The sequence below is a fragment of the Armigeres subalbatus genome, chromosome 2, assembly GCF_024139115.2.
Source record: "Armigeres subalbatus isolate Guangzhou_Male chromosome 2, GZ_Asu_2, whole genome shotgun sequence".
Lineage (NCBI taxonomy): Eukaryota > Metazoa > Arthropoda > Insecta > Diptera > Culicidae > Armigeres > Armigeres subalbatus.
The window spans coordinates 332928615-332946784 of NC_085140.1; the positions used below are offsets into that span (position 1 = coordinate 332928615).

Sequence of the window (18170 nt, forward strand, 5' to 3'; positions counted from 1 at the left end):
GTGGTGTTTAGTTTGTTTGGCCATCGTGTGTGAAAATGGCGGACGCGAGTAAATTCTCCTTTGCGAAACTGTCCAATCATAATTGGCAGATCTGGAAGTTTCGCATGGAGATGCTATTAACACGAGAAGACCTGTGGTACGTCGTGTGTGACCCAAAAAGTGATGATGACGATGATGAAGACTGGATCAAAGATGATCGAAAAGCTCGCGCTACGATCGGACTTTGCATTGAGGACAATCAATTAGCGATCGTGAAAGACGCGGCTAGTGCAAAAGACTTTTGGGAGTGTTTGCGTAAATATCACGAAAAAACCACGATGACGTCGCGCGTGTCGTTGTTAAAGCGGTTGTGCAGCTTGAACCTTGAAGAGAATGGAAATTTGGAAAGCCATTTGATGTGCTTGGACGATCTCTTTGAAAGACTGACCGCGGCTGGCCAAAATTTGGAAGATTCCTTGCGGATCGCAATGATATTGCGGAGCCTACCCGACTCGTATGCAGGGCTGGTGACGGCCTTGGAGAGCCGTCCTGATGCTGATTTAACGATGCAGTTAGTTAAAACGAAGTTGCTCGATGAATACGAGCGGAAGAGAGAGCGATCGGGTGATTCTAGAAGTGCAATGAAAGCAGTATACAAAGTGGTGTGAAAAACCGTGCACCAGGGGCGTCTGCAGAAAGGGTGTGCTTTTATTGCAAAAAGCCGAGACATTTGCGAAGAAACTGTCACTTGTGGCAGAAAAAGAAGTACAGTTTTGACAGTGAGAGAGGGGATAAGAAGAAGTCCGAAGAAAAATCCAACGCGAAGCAGGCTACATAAGAGCGTTGTGGAAGTGTGTGTTTCATGATGGGCAGTGATGAGAAAAGCTCGTGGATTGTTGACAGCGGTGCAAGTTGCCATATGGCAAACGATGAGCGGTACTTTATTAACTTAACGAAGAAATCGGGACACAATGTGATTATGGCAGACGGTAAATTAGCCGAAACCAAAGGCTATGGTGATGTCGTGATTCGAGGTCAAGATAGTGATGGAAAATTGATGGAGGTGAAGTTGGAAGGTGTGTTATTCGTGCCGTCCCTCACGAGTAGCCTAGTGTCTGTTGACCGGCTGGCCGCTAAAGGGATCCACTGCGGTGTTCAATGCAACTGGCTGTAAAATCATCGATTCATCCGGAAGAGCCGTCGTCGTTGGAGAACGATCAGGATGTCTTTATAAGCTGAAGCTTGCTGAGGTAACCAACAAAATCCAAGGTAAGACACACTTGCTTAATTGTATTCATCAATGGCATAGACGTCTTGGGCATCGGGATCCCACTGTGATACAGCGCATTACTAAGGAGAAGCTGGGTGTCGGAATGAATATTAAAAATTGTGGCATTAAGGAGACATGTGAGCCGTGTCTCGAGGGAAAACTGGCTAGGACCCCAATCCCAAAGGCGGCCGAGAGGAAATCTACCCATGTACTAGATTTGGTTCATACTGATCTGTGTGGTCCAATGAGTACAACGACACCTGGTGGCAAAAGATTTTTGATGACAATGATAGACGACTTTAGTCGCTACACTGTTGTATATCTCCTTGAGCGAAAATCAGATGCAGCTGACAAGATTATTGAGTATGTGCGCTACTCTGAAAATTTATTCGGTCGGAAGCCAAGAATTGTACGCTCCGACGGAGGTGGCGAATATGCCAACAAAAGGTTACAAAAGTTCTTTGCTGAGGAGGGAATTAGGGCGCAATTTACTACCGCTTATACTCCTCAGCAAAATGGCGTCGCTGAAAGAAAAAATAGGTCCCTTCAGGAGATGGCGACGACTATGTTACTTGACGCTAGATTGCCAAAGCGATACTGGGGCGAAGCAGTTGTTTCAGCTGCATATCTCCAAAACAGACTGCCATCTCGCTCAGTTGATACCACTCCTTATGAGAAATGGTTTGGGAGAAACCAGAATTGGGACATTTTAAAGTGTATGGGTGTCCTGCGTACGTGCACGTCCCGGATGGTAAAAGGGGGAAGTTTTAAAGCAAGTCAGTGAAGCTAAGGTTTATAGGATATTCAGATAAGCATAAAGCGTATCGTTTTGTAAATACATCTACGGATATAGTGACGATAAGCCGCGATGCTAGATTTCTGGAGCTTAACGACGGGTCTAGCCAGGAATAGACACCAACCACAGATGGAAACGAGGTGCAATGGTCTTTAGAGCAGGAGGAGAAACTCGCTAGGAATTCAAACAACGAACCATTAGGCAGAGTTGTAGAAAAACCTTCACACTAGAAGTCCACCATACAACATATTTTGAAATTCAGCTTCTGGAATGTGTTATTGACAAACTACTAAATGATCGAACGCAAATTATTGAATGATCGTTAACATCCTTGTTCACAACTAGAGGCGTTAGAGTCGTAATCCTGCGAGTTTGACATTTCACTCCAGCGCCTTCTGGTGACGATGTCATACGAAACATTGTTTCGTGTAACATTCTCGCAAGATGGTGGTAGAGGAGTTGAGTGATGGATTTTTCAGAAAAATGTTCAAGCTGTTACGTCTGTTTGTCTGTGGTTAATATATGGGTGTGACATTTTGGGCTGATGGTTGATTCGTTCTGAAATGTTGCACAGCCCAAAATAACCCTTAAAATATCTTAAACACAAAAATATTATTTTTACTGATTTAGACATTTACCAGATTTTTTATAACATCGATTCAAGTATTCTTGAACGATGCGCTATCGTTTTCAACCATAAACGAGGTAGGGCTTTAGGACCCAATTGAAATTTAGAGTTAGTTGAATAGATGGTGCAACTTAGAGCACCTCCACGGGAGTCCCTATCTGGGGCCCTATCGCTATTTCCGGGCCCTTTATAGGGACCCACTTCTACACCGGAGATATCTAAATGGGAATGTAAAATAAGAACGCAACTCAAAATTAGCCGTGAGTTTCCAAATTTAGCGCCCCATACTGCGGGTTGCTAAATTTCCATACAGGGTTGCTATTTTGTGAAACGTCATTTTGGTATTGATCAAAATTGCAGAAAATCTGTTTTTCTGTTTTCAGAACAATTTCGATGGAATTATTTAGTTATTAAATAGCAAGGGAAATATCCATTTTTTATCTAGTGCCCCAGTTCAACTCCGCGAAGAAGTAATTAAAGTAATAGAGCAATAATAAGGAGCGATGCGCACCGGCTCCCGCTAGAGCCCGAAATATTCATGGATTTTTCGCCGAAGGAAATTCTACTGTTTTTATTTTGCAAGGTCTTCCAGGAATTTCTCAGAATGTTCCTTTAGTAATTATTCAGTATATTCTTCAACTAGTTCCTCCAGAAAATCTTCCGCAAGTTTATCTTTTCTGTCGTTCATTCAATTATGACTTGTTTTGGAAATTCATGTAGGATCCTTGGCAGATTTCTTCGAGAGTTCCCCAGGCCTTCTTTGTGTTCTTTTAAGAATGTTTAGCAGTTCTCCCAGAATAGATTTAGGATTTCTTTCAGAATCTTTCGGGATATTTTTATTGGAATTGCCCAATAATATCATTGATAATTTCAATTGAAAACCTAGTTTTTTCAAGGGAATTACTTTCGGATGTTGTCACAATTTTTTTTCCGGCACATCCTTCAGAGAAAAAAACTGTGGAGGCATTCCTGCAGGATTTTGTCAAGAGATTCCTGTAGGAAAACTGGTAGGAATTCCAAGAGGATTTATTTTGACTGCAAGTATAAATGCCCGAAAAAAAATTCCTGGAGAAAGGAAGCCCAGAAGGTATAACGGTTAAAAAATTTACTACGACGGATCTCCAGCTACCCTTGCGAGCAAAAGCGTAGAATTGCCCTCCGGAGATGGCGAGTTCTATTCCCGATTCGGTCAAGAGTGTTTTCGAATGGGCTCTTTGAGCATATTTGTCACACAAAATACATACTCTTGCAATGGCGGGCACGGAAAATCTTTCAATTAATAACTGAGGAAATGCTAACAGCACTAAGTTAAGCAGCTAGCCAAGTGCCAGTTGGAATGTAGAGCCATTGAAGAAGATGACTACTTTTAGCAACGCCCGGTGAAAACTCAATATGTTTACAAAGTCGCTATTCCTAAAACAGAAACTACCGGTGGGAAGATGGGGTGCTATCCTAAAATAGCACTCGGAAGGGAGCGCTATTAGCGATGAGGACTCCCGTGGAGGTGCTCTTATAGATACAGTCAACTTTCGCTCGTTGGGCTAAACTCGTAGCCCATCTAGTGAAAGACTTTCGTTAGTTGGGCTGAGATTTCATCTGTCAAATCAGCGAATACAAAAGAAATTCAGAGCTGCCAACTGCGAAAAAGAAAAAAAAACTGCCGTTGATGTCATAATTTGACGTCCACCTTCGTTTTAAGTGGGCTACAGCCCAACTAAATCGTAGCCCATCTAAAGATAGCCCAACGAGTGAAATTTGACTGTAGTGGAATATATCCAGCTTTCCACGCTCGGTAATGGCGGCTTGTCGGTGTGTAAAAATCAATCGGTTACTGTACTTTTTGACACTAGCTGGAGGAAAACTCACTGGCGAAAAGGCCTTTTTTTCCCTTCCCCTCACCCAGGAACGCCAGTGAGCTTTCCTCCAGCTAGTGTCAAACAGTACAGTGACCGATTGATTTTTACACACCGACAAGCCGCCATTACCAAGCGTGGAAAGCTGGATAGATGAGCGAAGATAAATCCTCTGTCTCCAAACGAACTGTCAAACGTGTCTCCAAACGAGCATGACGTCACTATTTCAATGGAAACGTTAAGGGCTGTGACGTCATATGCGAGTGTGCACGGGCAAAAAATTCGACTCAGCCTTGCTTTCGCTCATCTATAGATTACCACAGAGAAACAGACGTCTCACTTAGAACAAATTGCAATCAAAATCATCATCACGAAAACATTGTCGCCCAATGCTAAAATCCGGTGAGTGGCCAAGCGGCAACCAGATGGCGGTAGTGTGCAAACGTCAAACACAAGCAAAATCGATGAAAGCGCCATCGGTGGCCGATTGACCACCTACAAAAAGTTAAATAAACCGTTAAAAGGTGTGCGATGAAACATATGTTGAGTGAGACGTCTGTTTCTCTGTGAGATTACTATCTATAGTGCAACTCAGCAAAGCTTGGGTTAAAATGAGTATATTTCCATATATTTTTTGACTCATTTGCAATCATTGTGACGACCCAATCAATTTTCAGGTTAACAGAAGGAAAACAAACATGTATTTACACATGCCGAATTGCACATTATAGTGTGCGAGCGATAAACGTCACTCATCTCTATTACGTGCAGATTATTCTGAGTGTGGAATATCTTACTCTTTTTAGAGTAAATTCGAATAAGCGTGTGTATGGAGTTTGAGATTTGAGTTTTTGTTAGATTCAAATTAGCGTGTTCTGTCAAACTGTCGCTGTCAACAACAAAAAGTGCCCCACTGTGCTGTGCCCACAAACAAAATAAAAGAAAAGAAACTATACACAATTTCTGTCAATAATGAAATTGAAATCACTTAGGGTCTGTCTCATTTGGAGAATTAAACTTAAAAGTGACAGTTCGAAAATTAAAAAATCATCCCGTTATAAGAATGGCTGGTGCTACCCAGCAACTCCAATAGGACATCGATGGAAAATGATTCGATATCTGTCAAAATTAATCTTGCTCTGCGAGCAGGGTTATTTGGTAATTATCGAAATGTCACTTTTAAGTTTAATTTCAGTTTAATTATCCAATTGAGACAGATCCTTAAAAATAGTAATCTAGCCGTTTTACAGTGAAGTTGTGTGTTAACAAACTTTCGCCAGCCTCTATTCTAATGGATTCAATATACGTGCAGCAGCAACCCCTTCCACATGATGAAGATCCGGACGTTTTGGCCGAGGATAATACCCGTCCATCACTGCCGGAGGATTTTCCAAACTTTCGCGATTTTCAGATCGAAAAAATGGTTCTGTACTTCCGGGTTGTTACCGATGGTACGGAACAACGGCTCCGGCTCGGTTTCAAATGCAAACTGTGCGGGGAGGTTTTCAACAAGACTATGCAGCTGCTCGGGCACATCCGGAACCATTTCGAGGATAATCACATCTGTAAGGACTGTGGGAAGTACTTTTTCGACACGAATAAGCTGCTCATCCATAAGAGGTGGGTGCTTGCTGGGAATTGAAAACATTTTTATTTTCATGGGTGTAAAATGAATTTTTAATTATTTAACATTTTAGGGCCAAACACACTCAACCTTTAAAATGCCAGCTGGGATGCTTAAGCTATACTACGTCGAATTTTAAATGCCTGCAGACGCATTATTTGCGTTCACATTGTATAAAGATACGGTCTAAGGATATGAAAAAGATGGAAGAATCGCCAACTCCCCCCTACCGACAGAGCAGCAACGAAAGTAAAACAAAAATGCAACGTGAGACAATTGCTGATCAACAACGGTCCCTTTCGGTAGTACAAACTGTTCAGCAATCATCGCCCGAGGTCGAAGATGAAGACGATGATGAGGCAGAGGATCACGATGAAGATGAATTTGATGAGCCAGAAGATTACGGTCAGACGGTTGAATGCTGTGTCTGTGACGTTTATATCCCAACTGAAGAAGATTTGAAAGTTCACGAGCAAACCCACAGCAGTCCCTATACTTGTAAGATTTGCTTCACTGTTTATGACCAGTTATCGGACGCTCGGAATCACTATGACGCGCACGAGAAAACACAGGTCATGCAGAACCCAGTTCAGCTACAAACGGTGACGCTCACACCGGCGGTTACTATCCAGCATCAAGCCCAACCAGCTCCCATTCCTATAGCGACCACGTCCGGTCAACAGCAAGCCGCACCCAACATGACCACTATGTTGATCATGCACAATGGCACACCGATGTTGGTACCGGTTCAAACGTTCGATAGCAGCCAACTAGTCCAAGCCTTTCCTACCCATTCGATGCCAGCTCAAATCAGTGCACAACCTGCGCCAGGCACAACCACAATCACCCCTATAACGACCGCCTGGCCCATCAATCATCTGCTTCCTGTCAACAATCAGATCGAAATCATTCCAATTCATTCAGCACAGAGCGCCGCGGCGGCAGGGCCCAGTCAGGCTGTTACACTCAACCAAATTCCAATTCAGAACGCGGGAAATGGAGGGATTGTGCTTACACCGGTCACGACAATTGATCAGCATCACTATTTGAGGCAACAGCAAGCATTGCAGGCACAGTTTCAGCAGCAACAGCAGCTGCAGCTGCGACAACAGCAACAGCAACTTCAACAGCAGCAGTATCAGCCACAACTGTAGGCTCATTGGTAAGAAACAGTTAAAATTACAACTCAAAAGCCCGGTCCGGCTTTCAATCCAATATGTTTGAAAGTAGGATGCAAGCAAAAATATCTAATTGTCGTAGATTCAGAGCGCTTTTCAAAATTAAGTTATTCTTATTTGTTTTATAGTTTATTACTATTACATAAGTATTTAACTATTTTTTTAAATAAATAGAACAAAATCGTTCCATGTCGCTGGATATGTAATAAAGTTTTTTTTTATCATATTGTCTAAATTCAAAGACAAATTCGTTTAATACAATTTAAGAAAGAACGTTCTGATTTTGTCTCGATTTGCATAATACTTTGGACAGCCCTCCCCTCGAATATGTGATCTTGCCGCGGATTTTATGACACTGCTCCGAATGTCACTAACCCGAACACCAGTACCCCGAAAGCCTATTGACCCGAATAACCCATTTCCCCGAATTTGCCAAAAAATTAAAAAAGCCTATACTCACTTTCTTTTTTTATTATTACTGTATTAGATTGCGTTTCAATAACGAAGTTGAAAATAGAAACAAATCAGTTAAAAATAACATATTCAAAACATTTACAATGAAAACTCATAGGGGGAAAGACGGCTTTGGCAGGTTTTGTTCTATTATTGGCAGGGGGGTTTTTGTCGACCAAATTTTATGAAATTTGGTTACAATGTTCTTTGATATGCAAAGAATGTTTACGCCAAATTTGAGCATAGTCAGACATAAAAAACCCCCCTGCCAATAATAGAACAAAACCTGCCAAAGCCGTCATTCCCCATTGAATATGTACGTTATGAGGAAGATATTGATTTGGAAAATGTATTGGAGGTAACCACTTTCCCTTCGGGTGGTTTAATTCCCGGAAATAGGCAATTAACTTTAATTGAACTGATATTCAAAATAATTTTAGTATGAGTCATTTACTCTCCTGTCTTATTCCGGGTTACCGCGTTGTTGGCCGCCTCTTCCACCTGATTTCGGGCAAACGCGTGCTTTAAAAAAAAGGAAGCATCCACTCTTTCGCATTATTCCGGGCAAGTGCGTGCGTTAAAAGAAGGTGTCATTTAAAGTGTATAGTGCACTATACAAGTGGCACAAGGATCCTACTATTAAAAACCTTGTGCTCGATTGGAACAACTGATTTGACAGCAAACGCGCTGTTCCTGTTTTGACACTGCTTCTTTTTGTTATTAATCGAGGCTCTTTAGTGTCATTTACTCCCCCACTTTATTCCAGGCAGATGCGTGCTTTAAAAGGAGAAATTTATTCTTTCACGCATTATTCCAGGCAAGCGCGTGCTTTCAAAAAAGGTGTCACTTATTCTCCGTCCTTTTTCCGGGCAGATGCGTGCTTTCAAAGAAGGTAGTATTCACTCTTTTGCATTATTCCGGTCAAGCAGGTGCTTTAGAGGTCGTTCAATAATGATGTCACAGGTTTTAGGTGGGAGGGGTCTAAGATTTTGTGACAGTGCATATACTAGGTATACGGAAAAGCGTGATAGAGGGGGGAGGGGGTCTAGAATTCTAGAAAAGTAGTGGACGTCAAAGTTGAATCACCCCTTACAAGAGGGTGACATTTACTTTCCCATCCTATTCCGGGCAAGTGCATAATTTGAAAGAAAAAAGTAATTTACTCTCTCGCCTTGTCCCGGGTAAGTGCGTGTATTATATTTAGCGCATTAACGTTATTTGTATTTACAATGTTCTGAAAACTCATACGTGAATATGTACATTATGTGGAAGATATTGATTTGAAAAATGTATTGGAGGTAACAACTTTCCCTTCGAGGGGCCCTCCTTAGCCGTGCGGTAAGACGCGCGGCTACCAGTGCCGGTCTAGACAATTTTCGGATTGGAAATTGTGTCGACTTCCCTGGGCATAAAAGATCATCGTGTTAGCCTTATGATATACGAATGCAAAAATGGTAACTTGGCTTAGAAACCTCGCAGTTAATAACTGTGGAAGTGCTTAATGAACACTAACCTGCGAGGCGGATCTGTCCCAGTGTGGGGATGTAATGCCAATAAGAAGAAGAAGAAGACTTTCCCTTCGATGGGACTCGAACCCATGACCCTACAGTACACTAGACTAAGATTATTTGTTGCTGTCATTTTCATAGACAGAACATGCAATAAAGAAAAGGAAATAATCGCTTATACTGAAAGTCACATTACGTTTTCACAAATTTCTCGTTAAGGTCGTGAAGCTCTCCGCTCTAGACAAATTGTAATTAAAATCTGATTGATGTACGATACAGAGGAAAAAGCGTCAGCAGGAAGATTGAGACCGTGAAGAGACGGAGCAACTGTACCGCGCTAATAACACACGAAAGTTCTATGAGAAGTTGAACCGTTTACGTATACTTCGTCTTCGTGTATAAGGGCCACGTGCCACAGCCTGATATGTGTAAGGACATAAACGGGAACCTTCTTACCAACGAGCGTGAGGTGATCCAAAGGTGGCGGCAACACTACGATGAGCACCTGAACGGCTATGTGGCAGACGTGGTGATGGACCTGGGGGAACGCGCGCAGGACATAATTCTACCGGCTCCGGATATCCAGGAAATCCAGGAGGAGATTGGCCGGCTGAAGAACAACAAAGCCCCTGGGGTTGACCAACTACCAGGAGAGCTATTTAAACACGGTGGTGAGGAACTAGCTAGAGCGCTGCACTGGGTCATAACCAAGATTTGGGAGGAGGAAGTTTTGCCGCAGGAGTGGATGGAAGGTGTCGTGTGTCCCATCTAAAAACAGGGCGATGAGCTGGATTGTAGCAACTACCGCGCAATCACATTGCTGAACTTCACCTACAAGGTACTCTCCCAAATTTTATGCCGTCGACTAGCAGCAATTGCAAGGGAGTTCGTGGGGCAGTACCAGGCGGGTTTTACGGTTTTATTGCTCACCCTTTTTTTGCTGATCAGCAAATAAAGGGTGAACAATGACACCACTTCGACATTGCATTATTTTCTGTCATGATAGCGTGTCAAAGAGCGCAGTGAGACCAACCCCATGAAACAAGCACTAGTTCTTGAAGCCACCGTTTGTTGGCGTGGCGCTAGTGCTGTTTATGAAGTTTAAAGCTCCGTTCATATTGTACCGATTGCATTTCGCGCGGGTATTCAGCTATCGCAAAATGATTTTCGATTGTAAAAATTCAAATTTCAATAACTTAAGTTATATTGTTATGTTTTCGTCTTTTGTTCAGCATTTCACGTGCGGTAATGGCTGCCAAAATTTGACTCATGTTCAAGTACGGCTTGCGTCGTTTGACATCGTAACGATCACCATCATCATGAATTGACTTTTCCCGTCAAATTTTTTTTATTCGCTTAATCGATTTTTTTGGCTTATTTAAGATCAACTTTGCAAAGAACCCATATTTTTTTACGCCTCTAAGTATTTTCAAAATTTTAAACAAAAATCAAAAAAGTGCTGTTTTTTTAAGATGGTGTTTTAGCTTGAGCCGTTTGATAATCTTCCAGTCATCGACAGTTGATTTTTGGAAAACTGTTGGAATTGTTAAGGAATCTAATTTTCTTTGCATTTGATCTGATTCAACTGGAAGTGGATATCATATAGCATTATGGATAAAATTTTGCTTTAAACTGTACCATCTGTGTGTTGACAGAATAATAGTTTTTTTTAAGCATAATGGTAAGTCCATAGCGTAAGATCAGGAGGTTAAAATAATTAACTTTCAAGCTGCCAATTACCATGCACCGAAGATAAGTTATTTTTAGCAGAAGAGAAATCTAACTATATTGCCCGTGTTGCAAATGTATAACATTTGTATTTTTGTCGATTATGAGTTAATCTTAAGCATCGTTTCCAGATTGTCAGACTAAATGAAATGTGAAAGTTTGTTCTAGAAAACCCGAAAAACTGCTGAGATGTTTTGTAGCATTGAGTAAATTGGGTTGTTTAGCAAAGAAAAATATGACGTTTTTTTTATAGTTTAACATAAAGAGCATGCTTTCCTGATCTCCAACATATTTTTAATTTGTTTGTAAACCTTTTATTTACATTTTTGTGCAGCAAACAATAAGCCATTTCAATCGATAGAATGACACTAACATTCATAGAATGACATTTGGCCCATGCAGCATAAGAACAAATTTGTAGTCCCATAGAAATTTAAAATGCAAATTGAAAAAAGTTCCATAGCTCCAAAAGTTCTGAAAAATTGGGGTTAGGCTAAATTTTTATGCAGATTCAGAATTTGTAAAAACATATATATCCCTAAACAACCCAATTGGCCGAATAACAGAAACACTGGAAAATTCTGTCGTCGCTATCCCGTGAACAGGAAGTTTCGTTAATAATTTGCACTCAAATAAAACATGTCGCTACCAAATATCACAAAAGATTTTTTGCCATTTTTGGCGATTTTTTAGAAAGGTAATTAGTTTTCCATACTAATACATCTCATAAACTTAAACGTCCCATTTTTCAAAGGCCTGCAAAAAAAATTTACAGGAAGGTCAATTGGCTTGCAGCTTTATTTTTTTTTTTCCATTTACGCACATTGGCTTTTAAACAGAAAGATGCATTAGGAATTAAAGGCTTTCTAATGTTAATCTGGCTGCTGCGAATGGAGCCGCGTTTGTGCGCTCGAGCGAGTGGTGGGATATTTTGGAACGAACATAACCAACAATCTTCAATGTTTAGTTCCAGCTCAATAGAAAATTTTGACTTCAGTTTGACAACCAAATCGATTCTATTCGCACCACCCAGATGTTAATAAGCCCGTAGCCCACTCTTTGTCACAATGACAAATATTTTCAATTTCGAATCAAACAGACAGGCAGACTTGACAAATATTTGTTATTGTAACAAAGACTATGCGGATAATTTTTGCGCTAGGTGTATCTGTAATGAACGAATCAGTTATACTGGCTGCCCAACGTACGGCCCGCGGGCCGGATGCGGCCCTCGGATCCATTTTTTGTGGCCCACGCAACGTGGTAGAAAATACATCATAACAGGCCCACAGGTTTATATTTGCTTCTTTCTTATAATTTATTAATAAATACTGTAAAAGATATCACGATTTATTCATTCTCTCAACTCCGTTTTATTATGTGAATTACTAAATGTATCCGAAATGTTTCAAACGGAGATTATCGACCTCCAATACAACGACGGGCTCTAATCTAAATTCTCATCTCTCATTTCAGCTTATTTCAAGAAAAAAGCAGTGAAAAATTTTGAATTCTGTTTACGAATTTTAGTCACCGATATACAATATGCGTTGATTATTCGAGAGTAGGCAACAATTTCATGTTAAATTTTGTTTCAATCAAAAGACCTGTTACGTAAAAAACTAATTTTAGAACGCAATTCAAAAGTGTTTAGTTTTTTTCTGAAGATTTTTTTTTCCATTTTGGAAAAAGGAGAAAAAACTTAATATTTGATTTTTTGTCCTCCATCAGATGTTACTTCTGAAATATGGCGCGTGACATGATAAGGTTGGGCAGTCCTGAGAGATAATTGCAATAAAGTTTTAAAACATATTTTAGATGGTGCGCTTTTCTTTCAACGATAATCAAAAAAATAAAGAAAACACTTTATATTTTTTATTCGAATTAAATCTGCCCTCGAGCGATATTGCCGCAAGCGTCACTGTGTTCCGTGCTTGAAGCCGCAATTTGACAGCTAGCACCAAGTTTAGCACCAAGTTTTCGGCTTCAGTCGCATAGACCAGTGCATGATGACGTAGGTTGACAGTTCACAGAGCTTGTTTACATGGACTTAGTCTCTGGAGCAGCTTCTGGAAAAACTGTTTTGCGATTAATTAAGAATATTGATGTTTGCTGTGATTGATTTATGGTAGGAATCAAAGCATATCACTAGAATATTCGGAACAAAATGATTTTGAACGAAAATTACGGTTTTTTGTTTCCAGCTGATCGATTTTAATTCTAACACCTTGTAAACAAGCTCTGTGAACTGTCAAATAATTGAGGTTAAGTCAAGGTCTTGCATTGGTCTATTGTATGCAGATGACAGCCGTTTCAGGGGCTGCTTCCAAGATGGTGTGCACAAAACAAAAAAAAAAGGAGACAATCTTATGACATTCCACAAAAAACTTAATATTTTTCTTAAGAATAAGAGATAGGCAAAGGCGACATTTTGATTCGAAATGAACCGTCAAAATCAACATTGATCTAACAAAAGTGGTTCCATTCTAACAATGCTTAAGTTTTTATGTATTGAAAACATGTAAAAAGTTCAAGTGATGCAAATAAAATTTTCATATCTATCATGTTGCCAGTGCGACAGCATTTTTCTTTGAAAATTTTGGTTTTAGTGTCGCAAATATAGTCGGAAAAAGTCGAGAGCAAACGAAACGGTGAAACAAAAAAAAAGGGAAAAATGTGAACCGCATTTTAATCACCTATCTCACCTATTCACCCAAGAGAGAACGGGTAAATACGAAATCTCCAAATCTCAAAAAGACGTCAGTTAAGAATATGGATGCAGCTTTGGCATTTTACTACGTGGAAAAATCTGCAAAGTTACGTAAAGATTAATTATTCCGGTTCATAATCACTGATTCAGGCTACAGAACATCCCCACAACTAAGTGAGCATGCATGTTAGCGAAACAAACAGAATAAATTGTTGCTTAATTCCTTATTGATATATGGAATGAATTTGCCTCCATTTGATGAAAGGTGAAGGAATTCCTTCCTACTAAAGTTTCGAGACTCTAACGATTCAAATCACGATGAGTAGAACCAACAAAATGCATTCTCAAAGTGTACGGAAATTATTGGGTCTCTGGAAACTGACTAAAAGTATACTGATAAAACAACAACAATAGTGTTAGCTTGATAGACGAATCCAAGTAAAAATAAGAAGAAGACACACGACGGTGTTAACTTTGACAGATCCTACAGCACAGCATGGGAAGATCATTTCAAAATGCTTATAATAAATTCTAGAGAAATTGTAATTAAAATCTGATTAATGTAGGGTACGGAAAAAGTTCTGAATTACATATTTTGAAGCTTATCTCAATTTTTTGAATATTTTCCAAAAATGTATCTATCATACAGTTCGGAACTTTTTCCGTATCATACTTCAATCAGATTTTAATTACATTTTGTCTAGAATTTATTATAAGCATTTTAAAATGATCTTCCTATGCTGTGCTGTAGGATCTGTCAAAGTTAACACCGTCGTGTGTCTTCTTCTTATTTTTACTTGGATTCGTCTATTGTGTCATTGCTGAGCAGCAAGGTAAAGTGATTTATCATTTTTTTTTAGAGAAGAAGGGGAATGTGAGGTGCATACCAAACTTATTCCACCAGTTTCTTTGCCCTCGTCAATGTAACACTACGTCAACTTCTTTCACCACTGTGTGAATTGAGCGAAGCAAGACGACGCCGCGGACTTTGCCGACGGGCGTGCCCCCCGTCGGCAGCCAGTGATTGAAGCGAGACGAGTCAAGACGCAGGTTGAGTCGTGGCAAGCGAAACTCAGTTTGGGTTTTAGTTTATATTGGCGATTTTTACACCACCGATTCGTTTAACTTTTAGTTAAAGGCTTGACAGGTTCGAGTCAAGTACCAGACACTGAAGACGACCACACAGTTGTGGTCGAAATACGTATCTGCAAAGATATCGAAATAATTGGTGGAATTAAATGGAGTTACATAACTCGTCTTAGACGGTTAGAAATTTTTAGATTCTACTAGCTTCTACAATACTCAAACAAATAGTGTTCAAGCGGTTAACCTAGACTAGCTCTTCTAAGTAATGGTGCTAGTAGAGGCAAAACTTCTGTTCGAATCCAGTCTTGACAATTTAAGCTACCATGTAGCTCCAGCTGGATACCCAAAAAAAGATATGCATAATACTTTGGACAGATACGGGGAAAGGACTGTTGAGCTTTCATAAGACATGCTAAGGCGCCTGTGTATATTAATGTAGACAAAGATGTGCCTCTAAACTGTGGCATCCTAAAAGCAAACAAACGGGAGAAATGTGTTTGCGTTAGGGGCTGTACGCTAATTACGTAAGCAATTTTTCTGGGTATTTCAACCACCAGTGTAAGATTTTGCCCATACAAATCATTTTTGCCTTTCTCGTACAACAAAGTTGTAACGAAAGGCTATCATTTCACTCCAAAATCGAACTTTTAATAAAAGTCGCGGAGACCAATGATGTTATATATCAATCAACTCAGCTCGTCGAACGGAACAAATGTCTGTCTGTCCGTGTGTATGTGTGTGTGTGTGCAAACGAAAACCGAAAAACATTAGCCACTTTTTCAATTCTTAACCGATTTTCTTGCAACAAGTTACATTCGACAGGGTACAAAGCCTTGTTGATCACTATTGAATTTAATAACGATCGACCATTGCGTTTAAAAGTTATTAAGAAAATGGAACCGAACTATATAAGCGCCATATAAGGTCGGTGTCTTGGCTATATGCGAGAAAGGCAGTATCACCACTCGGTGAATTAAGTTGGGTTTTTATTTATATGGAGCGTAAGAAAATGGCAGACCCCCTCCCCCATAAGTGCTTACGTAATTAGTGTACGACCCCTTATGATGTGCGTGGGCCTCACAAATATCTTCAACGTAGTGGAAATGAAACTAGGACTGAAGGAATTAAATATAGGGGAACCCGGGGCAAGAAGGACACCCTATGAATTCCCTGTGAAATGTAATAATATAAGCATAACCGATGACTTTTTAACCTGCTTTACAGTCTTATAAAGTAATATTCGTCAAATGTAGGCTGACCATACGTACCGTATTTAACGGGACAGTCCCGTTTTTAGACCTTTTTGTGCTGTCCCGTCGTAATCTAGAAAAACCTCAATTTGTCCCGTTTTTTCATTGATTCTTCCAAAAAGCTCCAAAATTTTTTCAAACAAGTTCAATATTTCAGGCAGGAAACTAAAACCAAACACAAAGAAAGTGGACCCATCAAAAAAGGTGAGATGGTATGTTTTTAGTGTTGCTTTTAAAAAAATGCTATCTATGCCGTTATGTATTTTGCATGGATCGACTTTTCTTAAGGTTTTTAACAGTTAATGACAATAGGTGACAACGGGAGATTATTTCATATAGTTTCTTTTCAATGACTGCTTATGCCGAAGGCATTAAAATTTAGCAAATTTCATCAGTGGATTGAACGGTACCGGTAACTTGGTAGACAAGTAAGGGAAAGGTTTGGCATTTCATCTCATAGCTCCTATTCCCATCCCATCTGTATTACTTTGTTCTGCGATGAGATGAATACAGTAATATCCCGATTTTATCACCCCCCTGGTGAATTTTGGGGTGATAAAACAGGGTATGTGACAAAATTGGAAAAAAAATATTTTCATTTTTTTCAATTCATTCCACAAATATGAATCACTAGCAGACCCGACGAACTTCGTTTCGCCTAAAATTGATTTATTTTCTGATTAGATCTCGAGTTATGAAGAAATTGGTGTTTCATTCGTATGGGAGCCCCCCTTTTCAAGGCGGGAGGATCTCGAATCATCTTAAGAACCTTCCCCGGCCCCAAAAACCTCCACATACAAATTTTCACGTCGATCGGTTCAGTAGTTTCCGAGTCTATAAGGCACAAACAGACAGAAATTCATTTTTATGTATATAGATTTGAGATTATACTACTATTTGAGTAGGAAAACGAAAACATTTTAATGAGATGCGACTTACAAATGAATTAAATAACTTTTTTATATATCAAATACTTTTGGAATAAGACTTTGGATTCAGATAAGATACGAATTAAATTGGAATTGGATTTGATTGTATTTGCATTGAAATCGGATTGGATTTGGATTGAATTTGGATTGCATTTGGATCGAAATTAGATTGGATTTAGATTGGAGTTGAATTGGATTTGGATTGCATTTAGATTGGATTGAAATTGGAATAGATTTGAATTTGATTTGTATCTGGATTGGATTTGGATTGTATTAGCATTCACATCGGATTGGAATTAGATTGGATTTTAATGCATTTGGATTGGAGTTGGATTTTATTTGGATTGAATTTGAAGTAGATTTGAATTGGATTTGTATTTGAATTGCATGTGCATTGAAATCGGATTGGATTTTCATTAGATTAGATTTGGATTCGATTTGAATGGATTTGGATTGGATTTGGACTGGATTTAATTTGGATCTGGATTGGAGTTGGATTGGATTTGAATTACATTTGGATTGGATTTAGATTTAATTTAGATTGGAGTAGAATTGGATTTAGATTGTATGTACATTGGATTGAATTTGGAATAGATTTGATTTTAATTTGTATCTGGATTGAATTAGCATTGAAATCGGATTAGAATTAGATTGGATTTGAATTGCAATTGGAATTGGATTGGATTTGAAGTGGATTAATATTGGATTGAATTTAAATAGATTTGAATTGTATGTGCATTGAAATCAGATTAGATTTTCATTCGATTAGATTTGGATTCGATTTGAATGGATCTGGATTGGATTTGGATTTGAATTGGATTGGATTTGAATTGCATTTGGATTGGACTTAGATTGGAGTTGAAATTGTTTTAGATTGCAATCCATTGAATTTTGAATAGATTTTAATTTGATTTGTATCTGAATTCTCGGGTACTTATTCAAAAGGACGTATGTGATTTTGTAAACAAAGATTCATACGTAGATTTGTCTAATCTGAAGGTACTCCACGCAAACCAACACTACCAACAGGTAGCCGAAGCCCTCCCCACCTGTCGGAGGTGATGATTTGCGTGGGTGTGCCATCAGAGGGGGTAATCGACATTAGAATCTTTGTTTACAAAACCACATACGTCCTTTTGAATAAGTACCCGAGAATTGGATTTGGATTGTATTTGGAT

General features: G+C 39.5%; 2 protein-coding genes across 3 annotated transcripts in view; both read left to right on the forward strand.

The window, feature by feature from the left end:
* The window catches only part of LOC134212785 (histidine-rich glycoprotein-like), a 299313-nt gene that overhangs the window by 24006 nt on the left and 257137 nt on the right, over positions 1-18170 (forward strand). The gene's annotated exons all lie outside the window — the stretch shown is intronic.
* On the forward strand, positions 5429-7575 carry LOC134216944 (zinc finger and BTB domain-containing protein 40-like). Of its 2 annotated transcripts, XM_062695707.1 has the most exons (3): positions 5429-5513; positions 5747-6146; positions 6224-7575. In XM_062695707.1, exons 2-3 carry the CDS (start codon positions 5818-5820, stop codon positions 7302-7304), a joined length of 1410 nt encoding a protein of 469 aa, XP_062551691.1. In that variant the 5' UTR covers positions 5429-5513; positions 5747-5817; the 3' UTR covers positions 7305-7575. The 2 variants fall into 2 exon arrangements, with proteins under 2 accessions (XP_062551691.1, XP_062551690.1); XM_062695706.1 differs by lacking the exon at positions 5429-5513 and having other exon boundaries at positions 5729-6146.